Genomic DNA, 26557 nt, shown 5'->3' with positions numbered 1-26557 from the left:
TAAGTTTATGTATATAAGTCGCTATACCTTCGCATCTATATGTATAATATCATGTACACATTTATTTTATCTATGATTCCTATCACTTTTATCAAGGTCCTCATTCAAGAACTTAACTTTTGTTACGAACTTTATATACAAATTTCATATGTATATGTTAATGTAAATTTCATTTTCCGTTTATCTCATTCGGAATGAGAAAGATAATTACAATTATGAACTTTTTAATTACTATTATAAAATTTTCCAGGTATCCAGGTATCCAGGATACAGCTTCATTATTTTTATTTAAATACTGTACAAAGCCCATTGCCAGATAAGCTTTTATATAAACACCCAAAAAACCGACTTTCGGCTTCCAAATTGCACACCTGATTTAACTAACAGCATTTGTATGCCGAGGTGATCTTATCTGTGAAACAAATTGGCCACAAAGACTCTGTTATCAACGAACTTGGAATACTTCCCAACTTCTCTAATGATCCTCCAGTGTGAACACACCAAAGTGTTGAAATCACATCCAAGTTCTTGAGAATGCCCATTCCGGTCCTTCGTAATCTAGTCCTGCGAGTCTACAATAGGGTAAACTAATTGTCCGAAGTAACTACGTAAAGTATTTACAGGCAGCGTTCTACAGAGGCGTAACAATAGTGAATTTCAGAATTATAAAAAAATATAATTGACAAAAACTATTAAATAACTAAATAACTAAATTATTTTACGAAAGTATGTCTCCTGTTTCAACCTAAAACGTGTAAATTTAAAAATATTTAGTGTACAATTACTAATCTGATTAAAGTGAATCAGATTAAAATCTGAGTTTTTAAAAAGCAGTAGCAATATTGAGAGAAGATCTGAGCCAGAGGGCCGTGGCAAATCGACTAAATTTAAGCCAATCAGCTGTGTCCCGAGTATATCGTCGGTACCAAGATACTGGTGATTATGTTCGCCGACAAGAAGGAGGCCGTAAACGAATAACAACGGAGGGAGAGTATCGATTTCTTTTATCGAAATTTCTGAGAAATCGACATTTGACTGGTGCTAATCTCAAAGAAGAACTTTAGGGAGGTCCTAGTGTGGTTACGAGCATTTGGAGAGTCAGAAGGAGATTGAGGGCAACCAAAAGCGATTAGAATTTGCTTACGAACATCCGGATTGGGACGACTAACAATGAAGTCAGGTATTATTCTCCGACGAAGGTAGAATCTACCTACACGGCAACTATAAGAGGCGTCGAGTCTATAGAAGGCCAGAAGAGCGATTTGCTCAATATTGTATACGAGAAACTGTGTCATATGCATGTGGTTCTTGTATGTTTTGGGCAGGCATTTCCATTGATGGGAAAACCAAGTTAGTTTTCGTGCTTGGTGGAGGATTTAAAGGAGGTCTAATGGTGGATCGTTACATATGAGACATTTATTCTGAGGGATTTATTGCTAGTTGACAATGAGTCAAGAATTTATTAGAAAAGCCATTTGATTCATGCGAAATCGATTGGAAAGTGTAATTAGGAGTAGGGATGGTAATATTAAATACTGGAAAATAAAGAATTTTTTTTTTAATTTTAAAGAAATTGATGATTTCTCTGTTCAACCCATCTTTTTTGCGTTCGTTCCAATGAAAAATATTTAGGAAACTCTGTTCGTATTGCATATTGTATTTATAATTTTCTAGAAACAAAAATAGTTCTAGAAACTAGAAGCGCTCCAGAAAGCATAGGCTAGCAGGAATAAAGGAATTAAACTATCCCATAGTTCTTAATTATCAGCGACAAACATTGAAAGATATTAACAAACAATTGAATTATGGCATTGGACCTTTCCGTATAATTGCGTATTTTCTTAATACCCAAGATTTTTAATAATTCTTACCATAATTTCAATTTAAAATTTTGTACTACTACTAAGGATTTCCACAGTTTTCACTGTCTTCCTTCACTCAACCGTTTTCTCCAATTTTCCCTGTCATTCCAGTCTCCATCTCGCAGGGTTCTTTTCTCCATAGCCTCGTCGATTTCATCTCTAAATGACCTTCGGGGTCTTCCTCTCTTTCTTCTTCCAATCGGGCTCCATTCTGTGATTTTGTTTATCCAGCGTCCTCTGTCCGCTCTTCTGACGTGGCCGTACCAGGATAGTCTCTTCTCCTCTATATAGTCGATTATGTCTGATTGCACTCCCATTCTCCGCTTAATCTCTGCGTTTTCAATTCTGTCTCTTTTTGTAAGTCTACAGCTTCTCCTCAGGAACTCCATTTCTACTGCTCTTATTCTACCTCTATTTCTCTTGTTTATTGTCCAGTTTTCGGACCCATATGTCAGGATACTTCTTGTCAGGGTGTTATATATTCTCTTTTTTGTCTTTATCGTAATGTTCTTATCCCACAACACTGAGTTTAGTTGTCTTATACAGTTTCTTGTTTGTCTCAGTCTGTTGTTTATATCTTCTTCTGTTGTTCCCTGGTCCGATATTATGGTTCCTAAATACTTGAATTTATCTGTTCCATTTATTTGTCTTCCCTCGTCTATCTCTAGGTTTCTCATATCCTTATTTTCTGTTGTTAGGTATTCGGTTTTCTCTAAGTTTATTTCCATTCCGTCGTTTTTATATTCTTCTTCTAGTTTTCTGAGCATAGAGCTGAGAGCTGAGAGCTGAGCTAAGAGCTGAGATAAAATTTTGTACTTGACTAAAATGTAACAACTAACAAAAATATGTTCCAAGCAAATATGTCGAATTTACCAGTGGCCGTTTGTTTACAAGTTTATTTCTGACTATGCAAGTAAGCAGTTTATTTATTATTTATTGCAAACAATCTATTTCGCTCGTAGTTTTCATACAGTGTACATCGAAATAGACCTTGAATAACGTTCGCAGCATGGCTTCATTCAAAAATGTGTAATATGATGATATATATATTTGGCCTCCAGATAATAATGGCTGGTTAACCGATTCGGATCTGGAGACGAGGAATGATGTAATGATCCGGATAGACTAAATAGAGGTCAATTAAATGCCAATGCTGAAGTACAATTTCAGAATGATGAGAAAAACATAGAAAATGAAGTTCTTCAAGAATCATCTGATTTTAATGTAAAACAATGAACAAAAAAAATAAAGAAAATGCCACGCAAATGGTCGAACATGATAAAGATTACATGCCGATTCCAATCTACCGAGATTACCAGTTTTAACACTTACTTCTGAAAGTAACCCAGTTGAATTTTTTGAATTGTTTATGTAGTAACGAAGTATTTTAGTAACGAAGTCTATGAGACGCAATAGATTTGAAGAGATATTTAGATTTTTTCATGCTGCAGACAACAACCACCTTGCCAAAAATGATAAATTGGCCAAGATTAGACCTTTCATCGACAAATTAAATACAAAATGTTTTTAAGGTTTGCACCCATTGAAAATCAAATTTCTATCAACAAATCTATGATTTCTTACTTTGGTCGTAATCGGTGCAAACAATTTATTCATGGTAAACTAATAAGATTTGGCTATAAAGCATGGGTAATGGCTTTATCAAATGGATATTGCCTAAATTTTGACATATGTCAAGGCCGAAAGTCAACAACTGGTGCTAATAAACAGTGTGGATTATGAGAAAGTGTGGTGTTGACCTTTGCAGAGATTTTTCGAAACACATACAAAGATATAAAATTTTCCTTTCATTTTGATAACTTCTTTTCGAGCATATCTTTGAAATCATCAATTGCAGACATGGAGTTTGGTGCCACTGGAACTGTACGCGAAAACAGAACAGAAAAGTGCCCTTTAGAAGATAAAAGAAGTATTACAAATTACAAAACAACCAAGAGGATATTATTGTAGCTCTTTTGACGACAGCACTAAAATTGCAGCTGTAAAATGGAAAGATAATAATATTAGCATATTATCTAATGAGCATGGAATTGAGCCAATATAAAAAGCAAGCCGATATTCAGCAAAAGAAAAACAAAAAATTCAAATAGATCAACCATTTGCAATTTCGCAATACAACAAATTTACGGGAGGAGTCGATTTGATGGACAACAACATTTCCAACTATAGAATTAAAGTACGTGGAAAAAATGGTACTTTCTAATATGGATATGGATGTTTGTGTAACTAATGCTTGGACACTAGCACGACAATTGGGATATAAAAATGACAACTTAGAATTTAGAAGACATATAGCTCGTACATTATTTTCTAATTATGGAAAACCAGCCCGTTCTACTGGACCTCAGAATATTGCAATAATTCCTGCTCCATTCACATCAACACAACATCTACTTATTACTGGTGGTCAAAGAAGAAGATGTCGTGTATGTTCAAATAAAACTACAAAAGCAAGCGATAGATGTGAAATTCCACTCCACGATAAATGCTTCAAAGATTATCATACAAACTATTTTAGGCCTTAATAATATATTTTATAAATAATATAATTAAACTATGCCTGCTTCATTGTTTTTATTTTAGGGAGTAAATGTTTAATTTGTTAGAAGAAAATAAAATAAAATGTAATTGCATAAAAGGTATTATTTTTATTTTGTATCCCTATGTGCCTAACGGGTCGTTAACGACCCAGCCTGTTTTTCAAAAATCAGTTTTTGAAAATTTTTTTAGTAATTTTTCTGTGCATTTTAGGGTATTTTTTTTACATTCTTCAAAAAATCATTAATATATTTGACAAAAATAGTTGTGGGCATAAATGGGTTAAAATAATCCATTGCTACTATTAAGTACTTGTTTCCCCTCTCTGTCATCGAAAGTGGACCGAGAATATCCACTGCAAATGATTCAAAAGGCTCTCCGGAAAGATATTTTGCCATTTTACCAAGATTTCTTGTTTTACGAGCTTATCTACCGTTATATAAATTACATTTCTTACTCAAATTTGGCAACAATTGATCCAATAAAATATGTTTTGAATTTTGGCTGTGTTTTCTGACTCCAAATATCCTCCAGAAAAGCTACTATAAAATTCTTGCAACACTCTTTTAATGTGTAATTTTGGCAGTACCAATTGTTGAACTGGACGTACTTTATCGGGATTTTACCACTTTTGATATAATAGATCATTGGAAAGATACAGACATTCTTACTGAACCTAGTACGCCTTTATAGTTTCACTATATATTATTTTCATTCTCTTTTATTTAACTCTTTTTAAGGCTTTTTAAGGAAGTCTGGCCATTATCTGTTTCCAATTTAACTGTGGCTGTCTTTGAGTCTCTTACAGTACATTGTCGTTACAAACAGGGTCACCTAGAAACCATATCGTCATTGTTATGGAGAAGCCTTTTTTAAAATATACTACGATAAAGTTACACTGATAAACTCTCTCTATTTACCGAGCAATCTGTACTTCTGGCTTTGTGCTGGATAGGTGCTGTTGGAAGTCGTTTTCTTTTAATCTACAATTTGATATCCAGTCAAATTCACTGCTGTTTTCGGTTAGTCGGGAACTAAAAAGTTCTTATTTTCTTTTTATTTCCCGGCTTAGGCAAATCTTAAATTACTAAATTCTTTTCTGGATCAGTTTTAATTTTAAAGAACAATCTGCACGTAATGAAAAAAAACCATATAACGATGCCGGGAGAATATATTACAAGATTATAATGACGATCTTTTTAATTCTGAAATCTATAAATTTAGAAACAATATTAACCAAACTTTTAAGATACATTTATCTTTATATGTAATGAGTAGAAACAAAATAACATATTTTTCGCTGTCGCTGAAAATCTTCACTTTGATTATACATTGTTGCACTTAAACATCTGGTAGAATTCGTATTCCTATTTTCTGTTTCTATTTTTATTTAAAAGCATAAAAATCTTCCGTCTCCAGGCCTGCTTTTAACTGATATTTAGAATAGTCTTTGAAATATTTTTGAAAGAAATAGATACTTTGTGATGTATGCGATTCCTTTATTTAAATTGTGAAATAAATGTAATTGAAGTTTGGTAAAAAGAAGTTTTCTTTTAGAGTATTATATTTTTAAAATTGTTTTAGGTTAACAAAAATTGGGGTATCAGAAAATAGATATGACAAAATAACATATGAAATAGGTTTTCCAATAGTAACTGAGTAGGAATATAAAAAAAGAAACAATATCGACATCAATATGGTTTTTTTTTCTTCTGCGTTGTAGGTCTAATACTGTATTAATTGTTAAGTTATTTTATTCACCATATCCATTTTTGTCCTTTTAGGTTTTTCAGAAGACTAAAAAAAATAATGAAATCCAAAAGCAACAAAGTAGCAGGATTAGGGAACATAAAAATGAAACTGCTGAAATATGGAGGTGCAAGAATCGTATCATTTATACGAGTGTTAGTCAACAAAATCAAAGCAGGACAGTCCTCCAAAAATGTCATTTATTTTTAAAAAATGTGATTAAAGTTCGCTAAATAACTATAAAGGGATCAGTGTAATGCCTTTATTAGCAGGGATCTTCGGGAAAAATAAGCCAAGAAAGCATTCCATGAAGTGATATGTAACAACACTCTAGCCAAAGAGACCAAAGTAGAATGCTTCTTCTTCTTCTTCTTCTTTTTATATAGACATGACTCTGACTGTTTTTCAATGTGCCTCCAGTAAGTTGTAGTTCCATAGTTTTCGTGGTCTTCCTACTGATCGTCTTCCTTTTGGGGAACCGTATTAGAATGCTCAATTACAAAAAAGTTGGAAAACGGAGCCTTGCAGTGGTACAGGCATGTACAAACAGTATTAGAGCACAGCTATAAACCCCACTATACAGTTAAAAGCAGTCGTTCCATAGCGCTTCTCAGCTGCTGCAATAAACTGTTGGAACGACTTATTGTAAATAGAATAAGTTCACAAATTCTTAAAAATATACCACTTGAACAAGCAGGTTTGATACCTAATCGAAGATGCGCTGACCAGGTCAGGGCAGCAAAACCAATATAGAAGCGGGTTTCCAAAAGCAACACTACGGCTATATCTGACAGCTGCCACGGCACAGTATGGAAGAGGGACTCCTATATAAGCTGACCAAACTAATAAACATGCTCTCAGATCGGTATCTCCACGTAGTTCACAGTAATGGCATAAGCAAACAGAGGAAATTAAATAATGGACCACCGGAAGAGTCAGTCCTTGCTCCGATGCTTTTTAATTTATATTATTTATATATAAATTTGGTGGTATTTAGTAAATGTTGGCATGTATTTGTACATATTTTTGAGTATTATTAAACAATTTTTCGAAATTTATTAGTTTAATTTTGTAAAAACGATATAAATTTTTAAGTATCTTATTGAAAATGTAACCTTTTTTACAGCATATGAGTAAATATGTCAATTTTTATTGTTTGCTGTGATTGTTTAATATTTTTTCTGACTTGTTTTTCTGATGTATTTGAAAGAAATGTTTGTTTGATTTATTTCACTTGAGTTTCTTTATGAGTTTCAGGGTAAAACTCATTGGCTCCCATTTTGTTTTGCAATTTAGCTGTATTCCGTGTTTCTTGTTTTTCTTTGTCAACTAGTTATATATATATATATATATATATATATATATATATATATATATATATATATATATATATGTATATATATATATGTATATATATATATGTATATATATATATATATATGTATATGTATATATATATATATATATATATATGTATATATATATGTATATATATATATGTATATATATATATATATATGTATATATATATATATATATATATATATATATATATATATATGTATATACTAACCCTCAATAAAGCTTCTGACTTGAGCAACGTGGTCTTCGTTAAGTATTGGTGAACGAGAAGCTTTTGATTATCTACCTTTGTCAGCCTTCTCGCCACAAAAATAGAGTGCCAAAAAAATTGTATTATAATTGACTTAAGCGCTTTTAGGAATTAATTTAAAATTGTAAAAAGTTAATAAGAAATATTAAAAAAATTAACAAAAAATTTGTGTATAACTGAAACTTAGATCTCAAAGATATTTATTAGTTTATTAATTGAAATGACAAACAATACCCTAACGATCCTTTGAAAATGTCATTCTATATAGAATATTTAATAACTTGCCATTAACTGAGCAAACAGCGTAAAACTTTATATTAGATTTGGCTATAATAACGGACAATCGTGATGGAAGTTTTGTTCTGTATGATGTTATAATAGGGAAAATGCAAAATTAGTTGAACATTGGTATAATAAAGTTTAAACAGGAACATTATAAAGTTGGTTACAACTACTGTATGTTACATATTTTACAAAAAAAAAAAACTATTTTGTAATATGCTCTTATATTGAGTTTTACTTTGAAACCTCTATACGCAAATTTTTATTAAGAAAAAAAAAAGATTTATTTATTATTCACAGATACCCGAAAACATGAAACACGTATTATAAAAAATAAAAATACCAATGTGATGTTCTGGTGGTTTTCTGAATGAATTATAAAGAAATTTATAAATTTCATTTAGATTTTAAATTTCTGATCTTTTATGTAAATTATTATCACTCTTGCTAATACATACCATTTCTAAAAAGGTCCATTTATTTCCTTTATTAAACAAAATTTTAATATTATTAAACTCCATTTTATTATGATCTTTGTCAGTTATATGCTCTGCAAAAGCACAAGATGGATTTTTTTATTCTACAATCACTCTTGTGGGAAATAATACGATTTGATAGATTTCTTCCGGTTTCATCAACTTACACAGCTTTACACTGAGTACAACCAATTTTGTATACTACATTATTTGTTTTATCTAATTTATCTATAGAATATTTAGTTTTTGAATACGAAGATGAAAGATGTTTGACGTTTTTTATTGCTATTTTTATATTGTCAACGATTTTTTGGATTTGTATTACTTAGGTGTTAATGATGTATATAGGGTGTTTCAAAAAAGGTATGTCATAAATTAAATCACGCATTCCGGGGATAAAATAAATTGATTGAATCCAACTTATGTTGGACAAAACAAGGACAGACAGTTTTAGTGTAGTGTTATGTACAATTTATGTTTAGTTTCATGTTTATTACATTCTGCGCTTGCTGTATAGCCCAAATTTGACGAAATGCCCCAGATGATGCTGTAGAAAGGGAAAGTACTTGGACAAGATTTGATTATTAAAATTGTGCTCGATATTTGCCTTTAATTTTTCAAAGTTCATTTATTCGAGCATTCAACCTTATATCAATATACTAATTTTGTTAACGACGAAAGCTCGGAAAAAGAATGCAGAGGATCTGTTTGCCATTTTTATAGGTTTTTAAGCCATGACGTGCGTCTTCGGCCAGGCGCTCTTCTTCCATCTATCTTGCCTTGTATTCTTAAATGAAGTACACTATATCTCTCTGCCATGTGTTTCCTGTCCCGGGAAACTAGTACCAGCTACGGGTCACGCATGAAGTTCACAACGGCATTCTTGGCAGAGAAGAAAGTCTTTACAACAGTTTGGAGGGCGAAAGTGACAGCCCCCTGTTTTGGGGCTTATATAATATCAAATCTGAAAATCGGCAGCTGGTTTTTCAGTATTTGTATTGAGCGGTCAATGAATACCAGTACCCGGTGCGGTGGCAACCACCGAAACAGCTTGTAAACGCGGTATAAAAAACCAAGGGGGGAATGACTACTACACTATTTTTATGGGTGTGTTATAAAACAATATAGCTTAAACTGGAAGAGTATTGAAGAATTAAGGTTTTTTAAACACATTTTAGAACTAGACAAATTTCCAAATCATCCACAGGAAGACAACGATTTAAGCAAACCCACACAAGATTACGTTTAAATTTAGTTTACAAATATTTTTGTTTACTTTCAACAACCATAAATTATAATATAAGTTTAATGCTAATTATTAATCAGTATCTTCACTCATAAACGAAAATTTTTAATTATCTAGTGCAAGGTAACAATAAAATAAACAATCTCCAACTGTTCATATCAAAGTCGCCAAAATTCTTTATATTAATGAGATTTTCTTTGTTATTACTGAGAGTACAATTTATTTTCTATATTTCTCTATATTTGACCAGATTGGTTTAGGAGGAAGATTGACACTTTTGATATGGTACGCCTCATTATTGTGACGATATTATATGTTGTTTTTTCCAAAAATATCACGGAAATACTATTATTTATCTCTTTACTACATATGTCAGAGACAAATGGGACACTAAAAAAGGCCGTGTAAAGAAGAAAAAGAAGTTTAGTTCAATATTATGTTCTTATATTATTTTCCAAAAGTTTGTGTATAAAAATAGAAAATTGTTCCATAAAAGTACTCTCTTAGAGTGCCGTATCCCTACGGACGTTAGCAATCATAACGGCTATTTTTATTTTTGAACTTGCTGCTCTAAACAAATCAATCGATCTGCATTGATACCATGATACCATGTAAATTCTTTATATAGTATATATAGTGTAAATTCTTTATAGATACCATGAGTTCTGCCTTCGGCCAACAGATCTTGTTCCTTGAATCTTTCCCTGTATTATGAGTCTCAAAATTTCATATTTTGGTCCCCTTATTGGTGATTAGTTCTGTTTCTTTACCAACCCTCTCCAGTAATTCTTTATTTGTAATTCTATCAGTCCATATATAACAATATATAACAGCGAATGGTACGTACTCTGATCTCCAAATTTAGATTTTTGCACGTTAGGAGTGGCTTCATTCGTATAAATGCTGATCTGGCAATCTCTATTCGCCTGTTAATTTCTGTACTATGATCATTGGTTTCATTGATCACAGTTCCCAAGTACTGATATTTTTCTACTTGTTGTACATTGATTGTCAATAGGTGATGTATATTTTGTGGTCTTTTTATAATTAGCATGCACTTCGTTTTTTTTAGCGTTTATAGTAATTCTCATCTCAGCACTATTTATACTTAAGCTTTTGATAAGATGTTGTAGTTCTTCTATACTCGTTGCTATGATCACAGTGTCGTCTGCATATCGTAAGTTGTTTATTAATTTTCCGTTAACGGTAACTCCCGCTTTGATATTATTGAGCGTGTTTTGGAAAATTTCTTCAGAATATAAGTTAAACAAAAGTGGCGATAAAACACATCCCTGTCTAACTCCTCTACAGATCTTCATTTCTTCTGAGGGTTGGCAATCGATTTGAACTATGACACTTCGGTCACTCTTGTGGTATTATTCCCGTACCGTATACCGTGTCGAATAAATCTGCCAATACTTCCAAGTTATATAAAAATACAGCTAATTATATTTAGTGAAAGCAAATTCCCACGTAATTTTTAAATTGTTTTAAAGATTGTCTATAAACATAGAAGTTTGTCGAAACAAAATGTATAGCCAATGGTATTTAAAAAGTAAAATGTTTTATAAATAATTTTCCAATAATTTTACCTTATATTTCAGAGTCAATAATTAAATGTAAAATTTTGAAATAAACATTTATTGAAAATATTACGTGTGTATAATGATTACTCTTTTATAACTGTGTATTAAGCCTTTAGATTGGTAATTAATTTTCATAATTAGAGGGATTCAATTGTAGGTATAGCTGACCGGTTTTAGAATTTGAGTACTTATCCAGTTATCCTGATTAATTGTTGATCCCTTTGTCCTCATTTAGCTCTATAGATTTATTTAGATATCTAGGTCAATAATTTTTAACTTTACCAAATCTCTTTTTAAACATATATATTTATAATTCATCTTTTTCTATAACCAATCAGAAATAATTTTCTATCCTTTTTGATAAAATTTTATTGATAAATTAACTACGAAATGCAATTTAAAACCATAAATTGCATTTTTATACTATGCATATTTCAGTATAAATATTTTCTAAATACGGCCATAAAAATCCAGCTGCATATTCACAAAAGAATATTATTGCACAGCCTTAAAACTGTAATTATCAAAAGTAAGTTTTTACTTAATTTCCAATCATAAAGTTCCAAGTATGGTCCGGTCCATGCGCTTAACTTGGAAGTCATCTTTACGAACAAAAAACTTGTATTCTTGTATTACAAAATGTATAATATTTGCTTTTCCGCATACGCAACAAAACTAAGCTTTCGTCTAAGTCAAATATTTTTGCATATATACTCCGCGGGGATCAATCCCATAATTAAAAAAAAAAGTTGTCTTACTGCGTTATATTCGGATGGTATGTATTAAAGGATTTATGTAAATGTGAATGGAAAGATTCACATGCATTGATTGTCCTCGTAGATTCTGATGATTTTGCAGCCCAGAGTATCGGTGATAATGTTGAGTTTTCATCAAGTTTTCATCAACATACGTCTCAACTAAATACTCAACAAAAGCATTTAGTTCGACACTATCGGGCATAATTTCGATTAGATCAAAAACTTAACAATCACCGACTTCTTGGTGATCTAGAAAAAGAGGACCAAAGCAATGACCAATCCATTTTCCCACTTCCGTTCTATTTTTGTTATCATTTATTAAGCAAAGTTCTTGAATTTTACGCCACCAAGCCTGCGAAAGATGGAATCTAAATACGATTATTTTAGATTGACCCCAAACTGATTTAACAGCCTTATGAATTGATTTTTCAAAATCAATGACAATATCTTTTGGAAGAAAATTTAAAGTTAGCTCTGAACATTTGGTCTTTATCAAATTGAAATATATTTCATATGTAGATGATAATTTATCTGGCAATAAACAAAATACTAGTGCAATGTAGTGGCCATTGTGGTATCCATGAATTGTAAATATTTGATAATAGAATTTTAGACAATATTTAAATGTATCATCCATATATATTTTAGAACACATAAATGTCTGAGATTTGTCTCACAAGATATAATATGTCAATTTTGCACTCTTATCATTTACCAATAAAAAGTTTTCATTTCTAGAAGTGATGACAGGATCCTCTAATTTTTCTAATGATTCCAGTACTTCTTCTAACGTTTTTGGTAAAACCGGGAGTAATTTTCTTCGTACATTATAAATACTTCGTTTCACTGATTTCAAATTCATAAAACTTAAATTGGTATTTTCTTCTTCACTTAAATCGCGATGTAAAATTTTCCTGGGTTGAGTACTTATATCTTCTGCAGCTTTACGCTTAGGTGCTACTCTTACAAACTGTTGTTAAATGCAGTTGGCTTCCAGGCTTTCATGAGAATGTTTTGTCTAGAAATTACTCCATCATCCCCAATTGTGTAGACGGCAGCGTTAAAACCTTTGGTACGACATCTCCAGCGTGATTCCCAACGTTTCGGCAAAATTAAATTTGTAGTTATTCACTAATAAAAGAGGAGCACCTCTTTTCTCCATAACGTTTCAAGAATAAATGATTTTTATAACACAATTCAAGACTATGACAATATAAACACATTGAGAATATTTTCACAAATGAATGAACTCGAAGATTCGTACATATTTATATATTTAATATTAATTGCTTCTTCGAAAAGCATTACGAAAATCTGACCCTTTGGACGAACTTATATACCTCAATTTTAGTGGCTTGGACGAAAATGTATACCTTCTTTTATGTCACACATTATTTTGGACGAAAGTGTAATCGCCACATAACATTGTATTATGGAAAAGTTTAGTAATAGCAGTATGAATAATAACATGGAAAGTAGTATATAATTTGACAAAGACTTTTGTCTATAATCCGATCTTTGATAATAATACTCTGGAGGTTTAACTAAATAAAATATTTTATGTGACAGGTTTTCAGTTTCTACAACCATGTATATCCCAAAGTATAAATAGCAATCCTAACATAATAACATCTTTAACATTTTATTAAAAATCTTCAATATAAACAATCTCACCAAATTACTTATGTTCCAGAATTTCCTAATATCCGTTCTCATAATACATGTTCTACCAGTTCGAGTGCTTGCCTTTCGGTACGCCATAACCACAAATAAGAAAGACTTATATATGTTTCCTCTTAATTGCTTCGTATTGCATACTTGAGCTGGCTTTTATTGCCACTTTCCCGTCGCTCCTTCCACTTTCTGGTCAAATAAAACAAAAAGTATTAGAAATGTTCTTTGAACTTAACTTTTATGTAGGATCAGACATGCCGTTTAATGAGTGTTTAAAAATGAAGGATGTGAAATTTGTTTTACATTTATTAGAAACTTAGATGAGAAGAATCGATATGCTAAAAGGCAATAAAGGATTTTAGTTCAAGTATTATTATTCCAGTTTTACTGTTTTTGTCGGAACTATGTGGAATAGTCAACACTAATATTAGAGGTTAGGTCTCAGCTTTTGGTAAGTCTCATAATTTCATAATTAAAGCTCGGATTTATAGGCAACAAAAATTGAAGAAAAAGGCGCCTATATAGGGAAAGATTTTTATTAAAAAAGGCAGGAATATTAACATTTAGGCAAAATATAGGCAATAAAGGAATATAACTTATTATTTATTGTACAAAGTGAATTAACGTAATATTAACTTAAAGCAGGTATATTTACACATCATAATCATAACATTAGTAATAAATAAACTAGTAACTAAATAACTGTAAATTAATAATTAAACATTGTAACCACTTAAAATTTTATCATTAATAGAAACAACTAAATGTTTTTCAATATTTTCGGTCTTAAAACTATGTCTTCGATCACTTAAAATTAATTTGTACATTGAAAACGAACGTTCGACATCGACAGTTGTAATTGGAGCATATTTCAGAGCGGATAATAAATCTAGCATAATTTGAAATTCTTCGGAAAATGTCCCATTCAAAACTCTAGCAACATTAGATAAAAACGAAAAACCTTTATTCTTGTCGAAAACATATTTCATTTTTTTTTTTAAATTAATTGACCGTTACTTCCAGGTGCCGATTTAATTTTCGTCTTTAAATTATCTATTAATTTTACATACTCACATAAATTTATCTCTTGTTTTTCTAATAAGGTAATTGTGGTAACTATTAATTTATAATTGTCATTGATATAAGCGAGTTCCTGTTTCAATTTGGGATTTTTTAATATTTTTTTTTTGCTTCTCGAATGGCTTCGGAAATATCATTATCAAATTCTGACATAACTAATTCTATTTCATTGCAGTGTTCAAAGTAAAAAAAACTGCTTCGAGCCAGGTTCCCCACCTTGTAATTACTGGTTTAGGTGGCAAAGGGACACCGGGAAGTCTTTCTTTATATATTTGCACCCTCAACGGAGCCTTTACAAAAGCTTTTTTCATAAAATTTATAAAATTATTTACCAACGGAAACAGATTTCTTATTTCTTTAGCAATTCTATTTACCCCGTAGGCTACACAAGTGCAATGAATTAAATTAGGATAAAAAATCTTTAAATTAACAGCAGCAGCTTTTAACATATATGCCGCAGCATCTGAAAGCATTAAAACTATTTTATTCACTGGTATAGCGTTGGGTAAAAAGAGGTTTGTTAAACTATCTTGTATAAATCGACTTACTGTTAAATTGTTTGTTTTTTCCAATTCCTTAACGGCAACTAAATAAGGTTTTCTCGCAAAGTTTTTGTTCAAAATTCCAATCATTAAATTAGCTATATACATGCCGCATACATCTGTCGTTTTATCCACGATAATATACAAAAAACTGCTCTCTAACTCTTGCTTAATTTTTGAAATACATTCCACATAACATTTTTCCACAGTATGTTTTCTCAATGTAGTCTCGTCCGGTAAGGATTTATTAAGATATTTTTCGAAAAAGCATTTAAAACTAGGGTTATTAACTTTATATAGCGGAAAGTTAGATGCAATTATCATCATCTGGCATAAATCAAATTTAAATGCGTCCTCCTTCTTTTTTTTGGACTTCTTAAACTATCCTGCAGAGATATTTGGGCTAACTTAGAGGAATTTAATTTTTCCAAATTACGTTTATGAAGTGGGGTTCCACAATGCTGGTCAATAAAGTACTTTTTTCTACTTGAAATCTGAGAATTAAAAAAAAATAATTAGAATTCTAAAACCGCTTTAGAATTTAGTTATGTTGTGGGACGAGAAAAAAAGAGAAAAAATAAAACTTACCGATTTGCCGCATGGTTTACAAAATGCTCCATCTCCTTCTAGAGAAAGTTCCGAATAAGGTGCGATCCATAGCCTTAATTTAGATGTCATCTTTTCACACAAATATCTAAAACGTGTTCTTTGCTTTTCTGTATACGCAACACAACTAAACTAGGATATAGCAATTTGTGACTAAACTCTGATACAGTAACCGACTGTACAACTGATAATAAACTAATAAAGCTTAGGGATTTTCAAATAGTTAACCCTCAAGTCTCGATCAGGTACATTTTACTAGAAATCTGTTATATAAACAAACCATTGATATTTTATTATTGACCCAAAATTTTATTATAGAATGGTTTAGTAATAGAATAATATCATGGGTAGTACCATGAAATTTTAAAAAAGTCACAAATAGGCAAAGTTTACGAAAAAAGGCAAAAAGTGCAAAAAACAATTATTATAGGCAAAATAGGCAAAAAAGGCATTTTGCCTATAATCCGAGCTTTATTCATAATAATATTATACAATATAGTGCAAGTCTATGGAATAAATTCATTAGTTCAAAAACCGACGACTTCATTGTTGTCATCACTGTTGGCGTAATGACGTAATCGACGATTTTTGAAGCTAAGCTTCTGTACTGATGTTGTGTTACTTTTTCTCTACAGTAAAATGCTAAGGCTAGCGTCATGTAACTAGCGCCACAAGATGCCGTCATCATGGGTACCTACTAGATTTTACTTTTTAAAACAATGAAATGCATGTGTGACTGTAAATTGTAGAACTTCCTTTTTAAAGAAGATGAAGGCATTTTTTTGGATTTGTTGAAAGCTTTCGGATAAAAAATATGAGTAAGTGGGGGTTTGGACTATCTCGCAAAGAAATAATCAACACTGCACAGTTATATATTTAGCAAAATAATCTGCAAACGCCCTTTAGAGAGGGGAAGCCTGGTGAAGATTGGTTTCTGAATTTTTCAAAATGCAACCGACTGTTTATTAAGAAACCTCACGTGTAAGACAATAAAGTGACATTTGTTGTTTACGATTTCTTTGATCAACTGGAAACTATTATGAATAATTTACAACTTTAACAATACCCTGCTAGGACATGGAATGCAGATGAAACGGCTTTTAATTATGACTCCAGCCGTACTAAGGTTGTAACTGGAATCGGAGAAATAGAACAAAGGCAAACTGCAGGCTCAGAACGGAAAACAACAACAGTTTTGGCATGTGCTGATGCCAACGGATCCATATTGCCAACTCTGATCCTCCACAAAGGCTAAAGGTCATGGGATAATATGTTTGGCACAGATGGGTATCCAGAGACATTTTGCTTTGTATTTTTTCTGTGGTTCAAAAATGTTTATTGTTTGAAAAAATGCTTTGAAAGACCTGCTCTTTTGATTTACGATGGTCATTAATCGCATTTAATAACTATTCTTAAATAATTTCCACATACTTCGACAATAGTGCAGCCTTTGTATGTGTCTGTCTTCAAGGGACTCAAGTCTTCATGGGATGCTTTGTTAACAGATTGGCAGTGCAAAAATTTAGGAAAACAGCTAACAACATGTGAATTTTCCAACCTTTTGGAAAATGCTTGGCGCAATATTCGATAACCTGTTGTGGTAATTGCCTTTAAAAAAACAGGTATTTTTCCTCTAAATCGAGATTCCATTAACAAAGGAAAGTTTGATCCCAAAAAGGTAAAACAATAATATAAAGAGAAAAACATTCCTGACACTATTACCGACGAGCAAAGTTCTACGGTTAAGCAAACTGCCATCTCATGTACAAACTACAGAAAGCCAGAATTGCATTGCATTAACTTTCATTACATCCTAAGAGAACGTTCTACTAGCAACAGTGAAACTTTCTCTGAAGCCAGAACAAAGGAAGAAGAAAAGAATAGATAAAAGCTATGCTAAGGTGATCGCAACTAAAAACTATTTAAAACACTTACAGTTATCGAAAACTACGACAAAAGCTTTGAAGCTTGTGTGGAAGTTGTGGAAAAATAAGTTGTGGAAAGTCTCGAGTTGTGGAAAAATAAGCCGTAAATCTTGCACCAGGACAACGCACCTTCCCATAACGCGCTATCTGTGAAGCGTTATTTAGCCGCTAGAACATTCCAGTGCTTGAACACCCGCCATACTCGCCTGATTTAGCAACCTGTGACTTTTTCCTGTTTCCGAAGATCAAGTCTGCCTTAAAAGGAATCTGGTTTGAGTCGATGGAAAAGGTGAAGCAAAAAACGGCGGAGCTCCTAAAAGCTTTAACAAAAAAAGACTTCCAGCATTGCTTTGACCAATGAAAAAAACGAATGGAAAGGTGTGTGGCGAGGGAAGGGGAATATATTGAAGGAGAGCATTCGATTGTAGAATAATTTTTAAAATAAAACTCTTTTTCATAAGCAATCTCGTTATTTAAGTTATTATTTAATAGCCAGACCTCGTATATATATTGTTATAATTGTTTATTTTGACTTTAATCTTAGTTTATTGAGCTAATAAAAAAATATAACTTATTTGTTATCAAAAGTAAAAGAAAATAAATCAAATTTTAATAATAATAAGATTTTAAATCTACATACATTTATATTAAGTGAAAACCAATTTTACTTAAATTTTTCTTTACTTGAAACAAGAAACAACAAAACTTTTAACTTTTGATTAGCCTAACAAAACCTCAGTTCTTAAATTTGAATGCTAATGACCATGATGTCAAACCGATCCTTCACAGATATAAAATTCAATTGTACAAAACACTTACAGCTTATTTTCTTATTGAGGTGTATGTTGGAACATATCCAGAAAAATCCAGTCTCCTCAACGATGTGATTTCTCCTTTTTGGCACCTAGGCTCCTTCCAAACGTCTCTGCAAACCTGCTGCACTAACCAAAAACACCTGATGCACTTCTCCAAAAACTCAACTACTTATTAATGACACTAGGACCTCCTATTGTCAACTTGATGCCGTAAAACTACTTTCACAAATCTTCACAAAATGCCAACAGTAGATACAAGGACCTCTTTCAATCTACTTGCTATCTCCTTCTGCAAAACTATTCAATTCTTTTCACAATGCCGGTATCCAACTCACGAACCACACTCTATCTTGAGACAAACGACTGTTTCCTTCGATAACCAAATTATAACTGACTTCTCCGGTTCTCATGATCGGCTCACAAATTCTCATTTAAAAACGACCGTCCAATCAAAAGCTCAAATTGTGTTTACCATGATTTTGGAAAAGCCTAATTTTGGTTTCAGAGAAAAATAGCTTACTTTAAAATTGGTTTTGTCAATACACAATTTATACATATTTCAAAAGATTAGAATATGGTCATTTAATACTCGATTATACAAACAATGAAAACATGACAGGCAAAGATTACAGCTAAAATGTCTTCTAATTCTAAAGAAAGGTTTTTTGATAATTTTGTTTGAAACGGAAAAGCCAAACAAATTTCTATTCTTATCTACACTAAATCTTATCTTAAATTACTATATACAATTTGTTTATATTGATATCTTAAAATTTTATTTCGATAGATTTTTTTATTTATTTTTCTTTGGTTGGGAAAGAAGAAACATAACAATATATATATATATATATATATATATATATATATAATATATATATAATATATATATAATATATATATATATATATATAATATATATATATATATAATATATATATAATATATATATATATATATATATATATATATATATATATATATATATATATATATATATATATATATAATTATAAACTTATTTTCTGATTAAATTATTGTTAATTATAATTTATTTCGTATTGTTACAGATCGAAACACACCGATCCATCGACCACCAGATGACGAAGACTCGTTTCCTGTGATCCACGAGAGGGAGCTGCACTCTCTACATCGAAACATACCTGCCTTGAGAAGAAGGGACGTCGATACGGCAACGATAAAACAGCATTATTACCCCGAAGGTTTGTAAATACAAGTTAAGGGTTATTTTTACGGGAACTGGGCCGAGTGGGAGCAGATTTATCGACGCCTTTGTCATTTTTACTGCCGCCGGACATGAGTGGCTCTAACTTTGGTATTGATGTTGGAAGCAGATTGAAAATTATGAGGTAGTTAGGCACCTCGTAAAATGTTTGACGAGATTATTGTGGACACGTGTATTTTATAGTCCATTTGTAATTTTTTCCATACTTTTCAATGTACGAAAATATCTACAGGTACAGTTGAAGTGCGTTCCAAAGAAACCTTTTATAGTATCTTTAATAGAAGATGAACGAAGAAGATAACAACATTTTAGGATCATAGATATTTTTTATATCCTTACAAATGGTTACGATATCAAGTGGGAAGCAACCTATATTGACTGCTTTTTGCATGAATAGAACTTTTTATACAAACATCATTTTACTTTAAGATTTGCGACGTTATATCCCGACAGCATTGCCAAAACATCAGAATAGTTATTAAGTGAGGAATTTTTAAAGTGTCTCTCTTTAAGAGAGACTTAAAGTTTTTAAAGCTCTCTACAGCGACAATTTATTTGTTTTTGCCTTTTTCAAACACAATCAAAATACACAACAGTAATTATTTTTTAAAGCTATTAAGCTATATTTAATACAGTAGGGAATTGTTAATCCGGAGAGGCAAAAACAAGACACTTTGCGGATTATCTAGGCATCCGGATTATAGTATGCTATAATTTAATGGTAATAAAACATATGTTTAACCTTAATTTCTTTAATCCATTTTTAAATTACAGTATACAGAAAAAATTGCAAATGTTCAAAATAATAACCATGTAAGAAAAGCAGTGAGTTTAGATAAAACAATGAGTTAGTTTTTCTTGTAAAAGTCTATAATGCTCTTCTGTTTATAATTTTCACACTTTATTTCAAAAGCTCGATCTCTAAGCCGAGGGAGAAACACAACTTCGTGGCTATCAAATTCGCTTTCTTCAGTCCATTTTAAAGCTGTGTTAAAAGCTCCTACTGCCTCTGAACTACCAAATTTTTCGGAGGCGAGAACTTCAACGCTATTGTCCCCATTTTGCTCATCGTCCTCACACATAGCCGCTCGCACAATCTCCTCATCAGTTAACACTTTGTATCTCACTTTTGTCACAATCAGCAGCTAATGTCAAGAAATGGCAGCATAATGTCAAGAAAAACTACACGACAGACAGATAAAGCGAAACATAATGCTTTAACAAGGAACAGCAGAAAGTAAAGAAAACTATGCAACTTCACGCCGAGAAACAAGAAAATTAATTAGAGAGAAAAAAAGGCAGTACGAACAACAAAAATATGAAGAAATGGAAAGGAATAGGCAACAGTCAAATAGTCAAACAGTCAAATAGTCAAACAGTCAAATAGTCAAGCATTTTACAAATCAGTGTCAAGCCAAAAGAAAGGCTTCAGACCTAGATGCGTGTCTGTACTCAGAAAAAATGATGAATTAATAATAAATGAAAAAGAACTGTTCCAAACATGACAAGAATATTTTAAGACTTTACTAAACATACATCAAGAGAAAGAACATGGAGAAAATATATATTTTGGGGTGGATGTACCAGTAAAGGACCCCAAAATAGATGAAACATTGCACGCAATTAACAAATTAAAGAACGGAAAAGCTCCAGGCTCTGACAATATACTGGCTAAATTCCTTAAGTATGGAAGAGAAACTCTACACAGACAAATACACAAACTAATAACACTTATATGGAACGAAGAGAAAATACCAACAAAATGGAACGAAAGTGTAATAATCTCCATCCATAAAAACAAAGACAAAACCAAGTGCTGTAATTATAGAGGCATCTCCCTACTTAATACTACTACTATCGGTTCACAGCGTTCTCCGATGCCTTCCGACTCCTAACCGCCATTCTTCTCTATTTAACCATAGGCCTGGAGGGATTTCTCTTTCCTCTAGTTCTTTTTCAATTCCCTCTCTCCAGCTTCTTCTCGGCCTTCCTCTTTTTCTTCTTCCTTGTGGTGTCCACGTCAAAATCTGTTTCGGAATCCTGTCATTTGGCTTTCTCTGTACATGGCCGTACGATATTAACTGTTTTGTTTTTATGTCATCAACTATTGTATGCTTGACTCCCATCATTTCTCGTATTCTCTCATTTGGTATCCGATCTCTCCTTTATTTGCCAGCTGCTCTTCTCCAGAAGTCCATTTCTGTTGCTAGTAACAGTTTCTGTGTTCTTTGTTTCATTGGCCAAACTTCACTGCCATATGTAATTACACTTTTAAGTATGGTATTGTATATAAGTTGTTTGTTCGCTTTAGATATTGTTTGGTCCCACAGAATGCCGTTCATCATGGATATAGCTTTTCTACCCTGTATGTTTCTGTCTTTTATAGCAGCATCGAGTGTTCCATCTTGAGTTATCTTCATAACCAGGTACTTGTATTCATCACAGTGTCGAATTTCTACCCCATCGTCTAATATAATGGACTGCTTTTTCCCTCCAATACACATGATTTCAGTTTTCTTAATGTTGACTTAGAGACCCCATTTGTTATATTCTTCTATTAGCTTCGGAGTCATGTAACTCAAGTCGTCATGATCCTAAGCAATCAGTATTTGGTCATCAGCGATGACCAAATATTGATTGTCTCTCTACTTAATACGGCATATAAAATCTTATTGAACATCCTATTAAGTAGGCTGACACCGTTGGTAGAAAATTTCATGGGGGAATACCAAGCCGGCTTCAGAAAACATAGATCGACCTTAGATCAGATCTTTACGCTAAGACACCTGCTTGAAAAAGGATGGGAATTCAATAGAACTATCCATAATCTCTTCATAGATTTCCGACAAGCGTACGACAGCATTAAAAGGGATCAGATGTAGAATGCAATGGCAGAACTTTCAGTTCCAAAAAAACTTATCCAGCTTGTTAAGTTTTGTGTGAATAGTTGTAGATCCAGAGTACGGATAGATAACAAACTCTCAGAATCTTTTGAAGTAAGCAGTGGCCTGAAATAAGGAGATGCGCTGTCACCTCTCCTCTTTAATATCATCCTGGAGAAATACAAAGAGCAGCACAACTTAAAACCGAATGGACCAAAATTACTACTAGCATACGCGGATAACATTGACATTGTGGGAAACACAGTCACCAATGTGAAGGAGACTCTTAATAAATTGGAGGTAGAGGCAAAGAAAATTGGTTTAAGGTTAAAGGAAGAGAAAACTAAATACATGTGCATCAACAGACAAAACGGACGAGATAGAATAGGGCAAAATAATACATGAGACCCATATAACTTTAAATCAGTGGAGAGTTTTAAATATCTCGGAGCAACAATCACTGCGGATAACGATATAGCGGAAGAGATTAAAGAAAGGATTCAGGCAGCAAACAGATGTATGTACAGCCTCCACAATACTATTAAACCTAAAAGTCTAACACGAATGTCAAAGATTAGAATATATAAAACGGTGATTAGACCGGTGCTCATGTATGGGTGTGAGACATGGATCCTGACCAAAGAAACTGAAAGAAAACTTAGATGTTTTGAGAGGAAAATCCTCAGAAGAATCTTTGGGCCTTATCACGACATTAATAGCAACCAATACCGAATGAAAACAAATGCTGAGGTCAAGCGAGCGATATAGTCTAAGAGAATGAACCCCAACGTCTAAGATGGGCCGGCCATATCCATAGACTCCCTAATAACCACCTTGCCAAGTTAATATGAAAGGAAGCCCCCACAAGAAGAAGGTTTTCAGGACGTCCACGAATGCAATAGAGAGAATATATGGTCAGATCTAAGAACAATGGGGCTACCCACTGATCCAACTATTTTGGACGATCGTTCAAGATGGAAGCAAGTTGTGCAGTTAGCCAAAACCCACCCCAGGTTGTAGTGCTACGAGAAGAAGAAGAAGAAGCAGCCTATTCTTGAGCTTCTGCCTCACTTCTTTGAGGATCATTGGGTCCCCTCAACCTATTAAAAATCTTGGCTAAGGGAACATCATCATCTGTGCGTCCTTTAAAAATATCTATTTTAATGTGTTGATGAGGTTGGCAGAACATAATGCATGATAGTAAACCAAAAGTAATTTGCGGTAATTTAACTTTACATTTTATATAACGTTCTCATCCGATAATTGTATACGGCCGTGGTGCTAGCTGACAGGAATATTGTAAAAATTTTGCCGCCTTCAGAGGTAAGTTTATCTGCTGATGGATGCTCAGGATAATTATCTAACACTAAAAGTACCCGAGAAGGCAAATTAAGAGACAACAGATGGTGACAGACCGCGGGAACAAACTCCATTTTAGACCAGTTAAGAAACAAGTCTTTCGTAACCCAAGCATTTTTTTGTGCACGATAATAATTAAAGTTTATGGGTTCCAGCCGCATTTGCACAAGGCATGAATGTCACTCTCATCCTAATCATTTTCCTTCCGGAAGCCGACTTCTCGTTGGCAGCGGCTAAAGTACGAGTGGGCAATAATCGCCAGTGCAAACCAGATTCGTCAGCGTTGTACATATCTTCCGCTGTCAATTTTTTTTTCTCTAATAACTTTCTGTAATTCTAGTTCGAATGGTCCGATAGCGGATTCATCATTGGATAGTTTTCCACAGGCTATTTTTAAACGTCTTATTCCGTGGCGTCTTTTAAATTTGTCTAACCCTCTGCGGCTTGCATTAAACTCGATATTGGAGTTTGCAATCTGGGGATTAAAAACACGAGCTTTCTCACAGATCATATCACCACTTACAGGAACATGTAATTGTCTTTGTTGCAAAAATCACGTAAACAATTCTTCTTCTTCTTCTCGTGCCACTCCTAGCGGAGATTGGAAATCATCATGGCCACTGCGACTTTGTTAGCAGCGCGCCTAAAAAGTTCAATCGAACTACACCCGAACCATTCACGTAGATTACGAAGCCACGATATTTTTCTTCTTCCCACACTTCTTTTGCCCTTAATTTTGCCCTGCATGATATTTCTTACTTTTCACCTATCACAATGTGCCCCAAGTATTCCATCTTTCTAGTTTTTATCTCATTTAGAATTTCGCATCTTTTGTCTAAAGTTTGGAGTACTTGCGTGTTAGTGACGCGGTTCATCCATGATATTCTGAGAATGCGCCTATAGTAAACAATGCATCTTCTAAAACGGGATTTTCCGATTTATTTAGTGTTTTTCATACACCAGGCCACGTTCTGTTAGGCTTACAAACTTTCAGATTTTGTCTTTGTTTTTCTTTATGTCGCCCACAGTTGACCTGTCTATACCAAATGTCCTAGCAGTGGTAGAGTAGCTGTCACCTTTATATAACATTTCTATAGCCCGCAATTTTTCTTTTATTGTTAATGTTTAATGTTTACCTGGCGTGGCCATGATGTAAGCGAGCTCGATAAATCGACACTGTACCAACACAAAATGCGATAAACAAAAGACTGACGACAGGTTGGTTCACGGCAGCCCCCGCACCTACCACCTACACCCGCGCGCGAACTCCTTTGCCCGGCCGGATTACAGCGATTGCCAAACAAAAAGGAGTCCGGATTAGCGAGGCGCTACTGGATGTAAATATTTATAAATACAGTTTATTAAGTTATACATTGCGAATCAAATTGATACACAAATGAAATGAAATATACACAGGATGAACAGAAACAAATGATTATTTTTTGAATTATTAAACTTAAAACAATTTTGCATTAAATTTATACAATTAATAATAAGAAATGTTTTTCTATAGTTAATCAACATAATTCTAAATCTAAATCTAGATATTGACATCTATGAAGGATCGAGCAACTCCGTATGGTTGTCGTATTTTTAGCAGTGCTAGGGAAATTTTAACATAAGTTTGACGTTATGAAAATTTAAAATAAAAGTAACGTAATTTTATATAAATCGTGACTTAAAACGATTTTACTGTAAAAAATATTACATACTAGGATAACAATAAATAAACCAAATTTAGAATTGAGTAGATGACTTATAAAATTAGTTCCTTTTCCTTTTAATATTACTAATAAAATTATATACTTTACCAACCATAATAATGTTAAGTTATTGAATACCTTATGTCTTTGTTTTAGGGGGTTGGGGTTGGTTGGTGTGTGGAGCTGCTTTCCTAGCGCACTTGCTGACGTCAGGGATACAACTTTCTTACGGTTTATTATATTTATATACCATGAAGTTTCTTCTTAAAAAGTTTCAAGATCAAGAAATCTATATTATGGGAGCTGGTACGTATTACCACTTAATTTCTCCCATTACCTATCCGTTGCCTGTTATCTCTATTAATTGATATTTTATATTTCTATTTCTATAAAATAACATTGCGATACAATGATTTTTAAGCTAATATTATGTGTATTGAATTTATGATTTTCCTTTGCTATATAAAATTTTATAAAGTTAAAAAACTTAGTTGGACTTTGTATATATTACAGCAGGAGTGGCCAAACTTTCTTAACAGTATGCCACTATCTGTTTATGAAAAGTTGGTCGTGCCACCAAAAATTTTCTAACAAAAAA

At 32.6% G+C, this 26557-nt stretch overlaps 1 protein-coding gene across 1 annotated transcript in view; it reads left to right on the top strand.

The window, feature by feature from the left end:
• Positions 1-26557, top strand: part of LOC140444602 (monocarboxylate transporter 2-like) — a 798852-nt gene that overhangs the window by 699133 nt on the left and 73162 nt on the right. The window contains exons 3-4 of the mRNA XM_072536366.1: positions 19840-19992; positions 26116-26265. Coding sequence (XP_072392467.1) covers positions 19840-19992; positions 26116-26265 — 303 coding nt within the window. The remainder of the gene's footprint in view (positions 1-19839; positions 19993-26115; positions 26266-26557) is intronic.

The sequence above is a fragment of the Diabrotica undecimpunctata genome, chromosome 1 (assembly GCF_040954645.1).
Source record: "Diabrotica undecimpunctata isolate CICGRU chromosome 1, icDiaUnde3, whole genome shotgun sequence".
NCBI lineage: Eukaryota > Metazoa > Arthropoda > Insecta > Coleoptera > Chrysomelidae > Diabrotica > Diabrotica undecimpunctata.
Note: the sequence above shows the minus strand (reverse complement) of the source record. Positions and strands in the feature narration are given on the sequence as shown.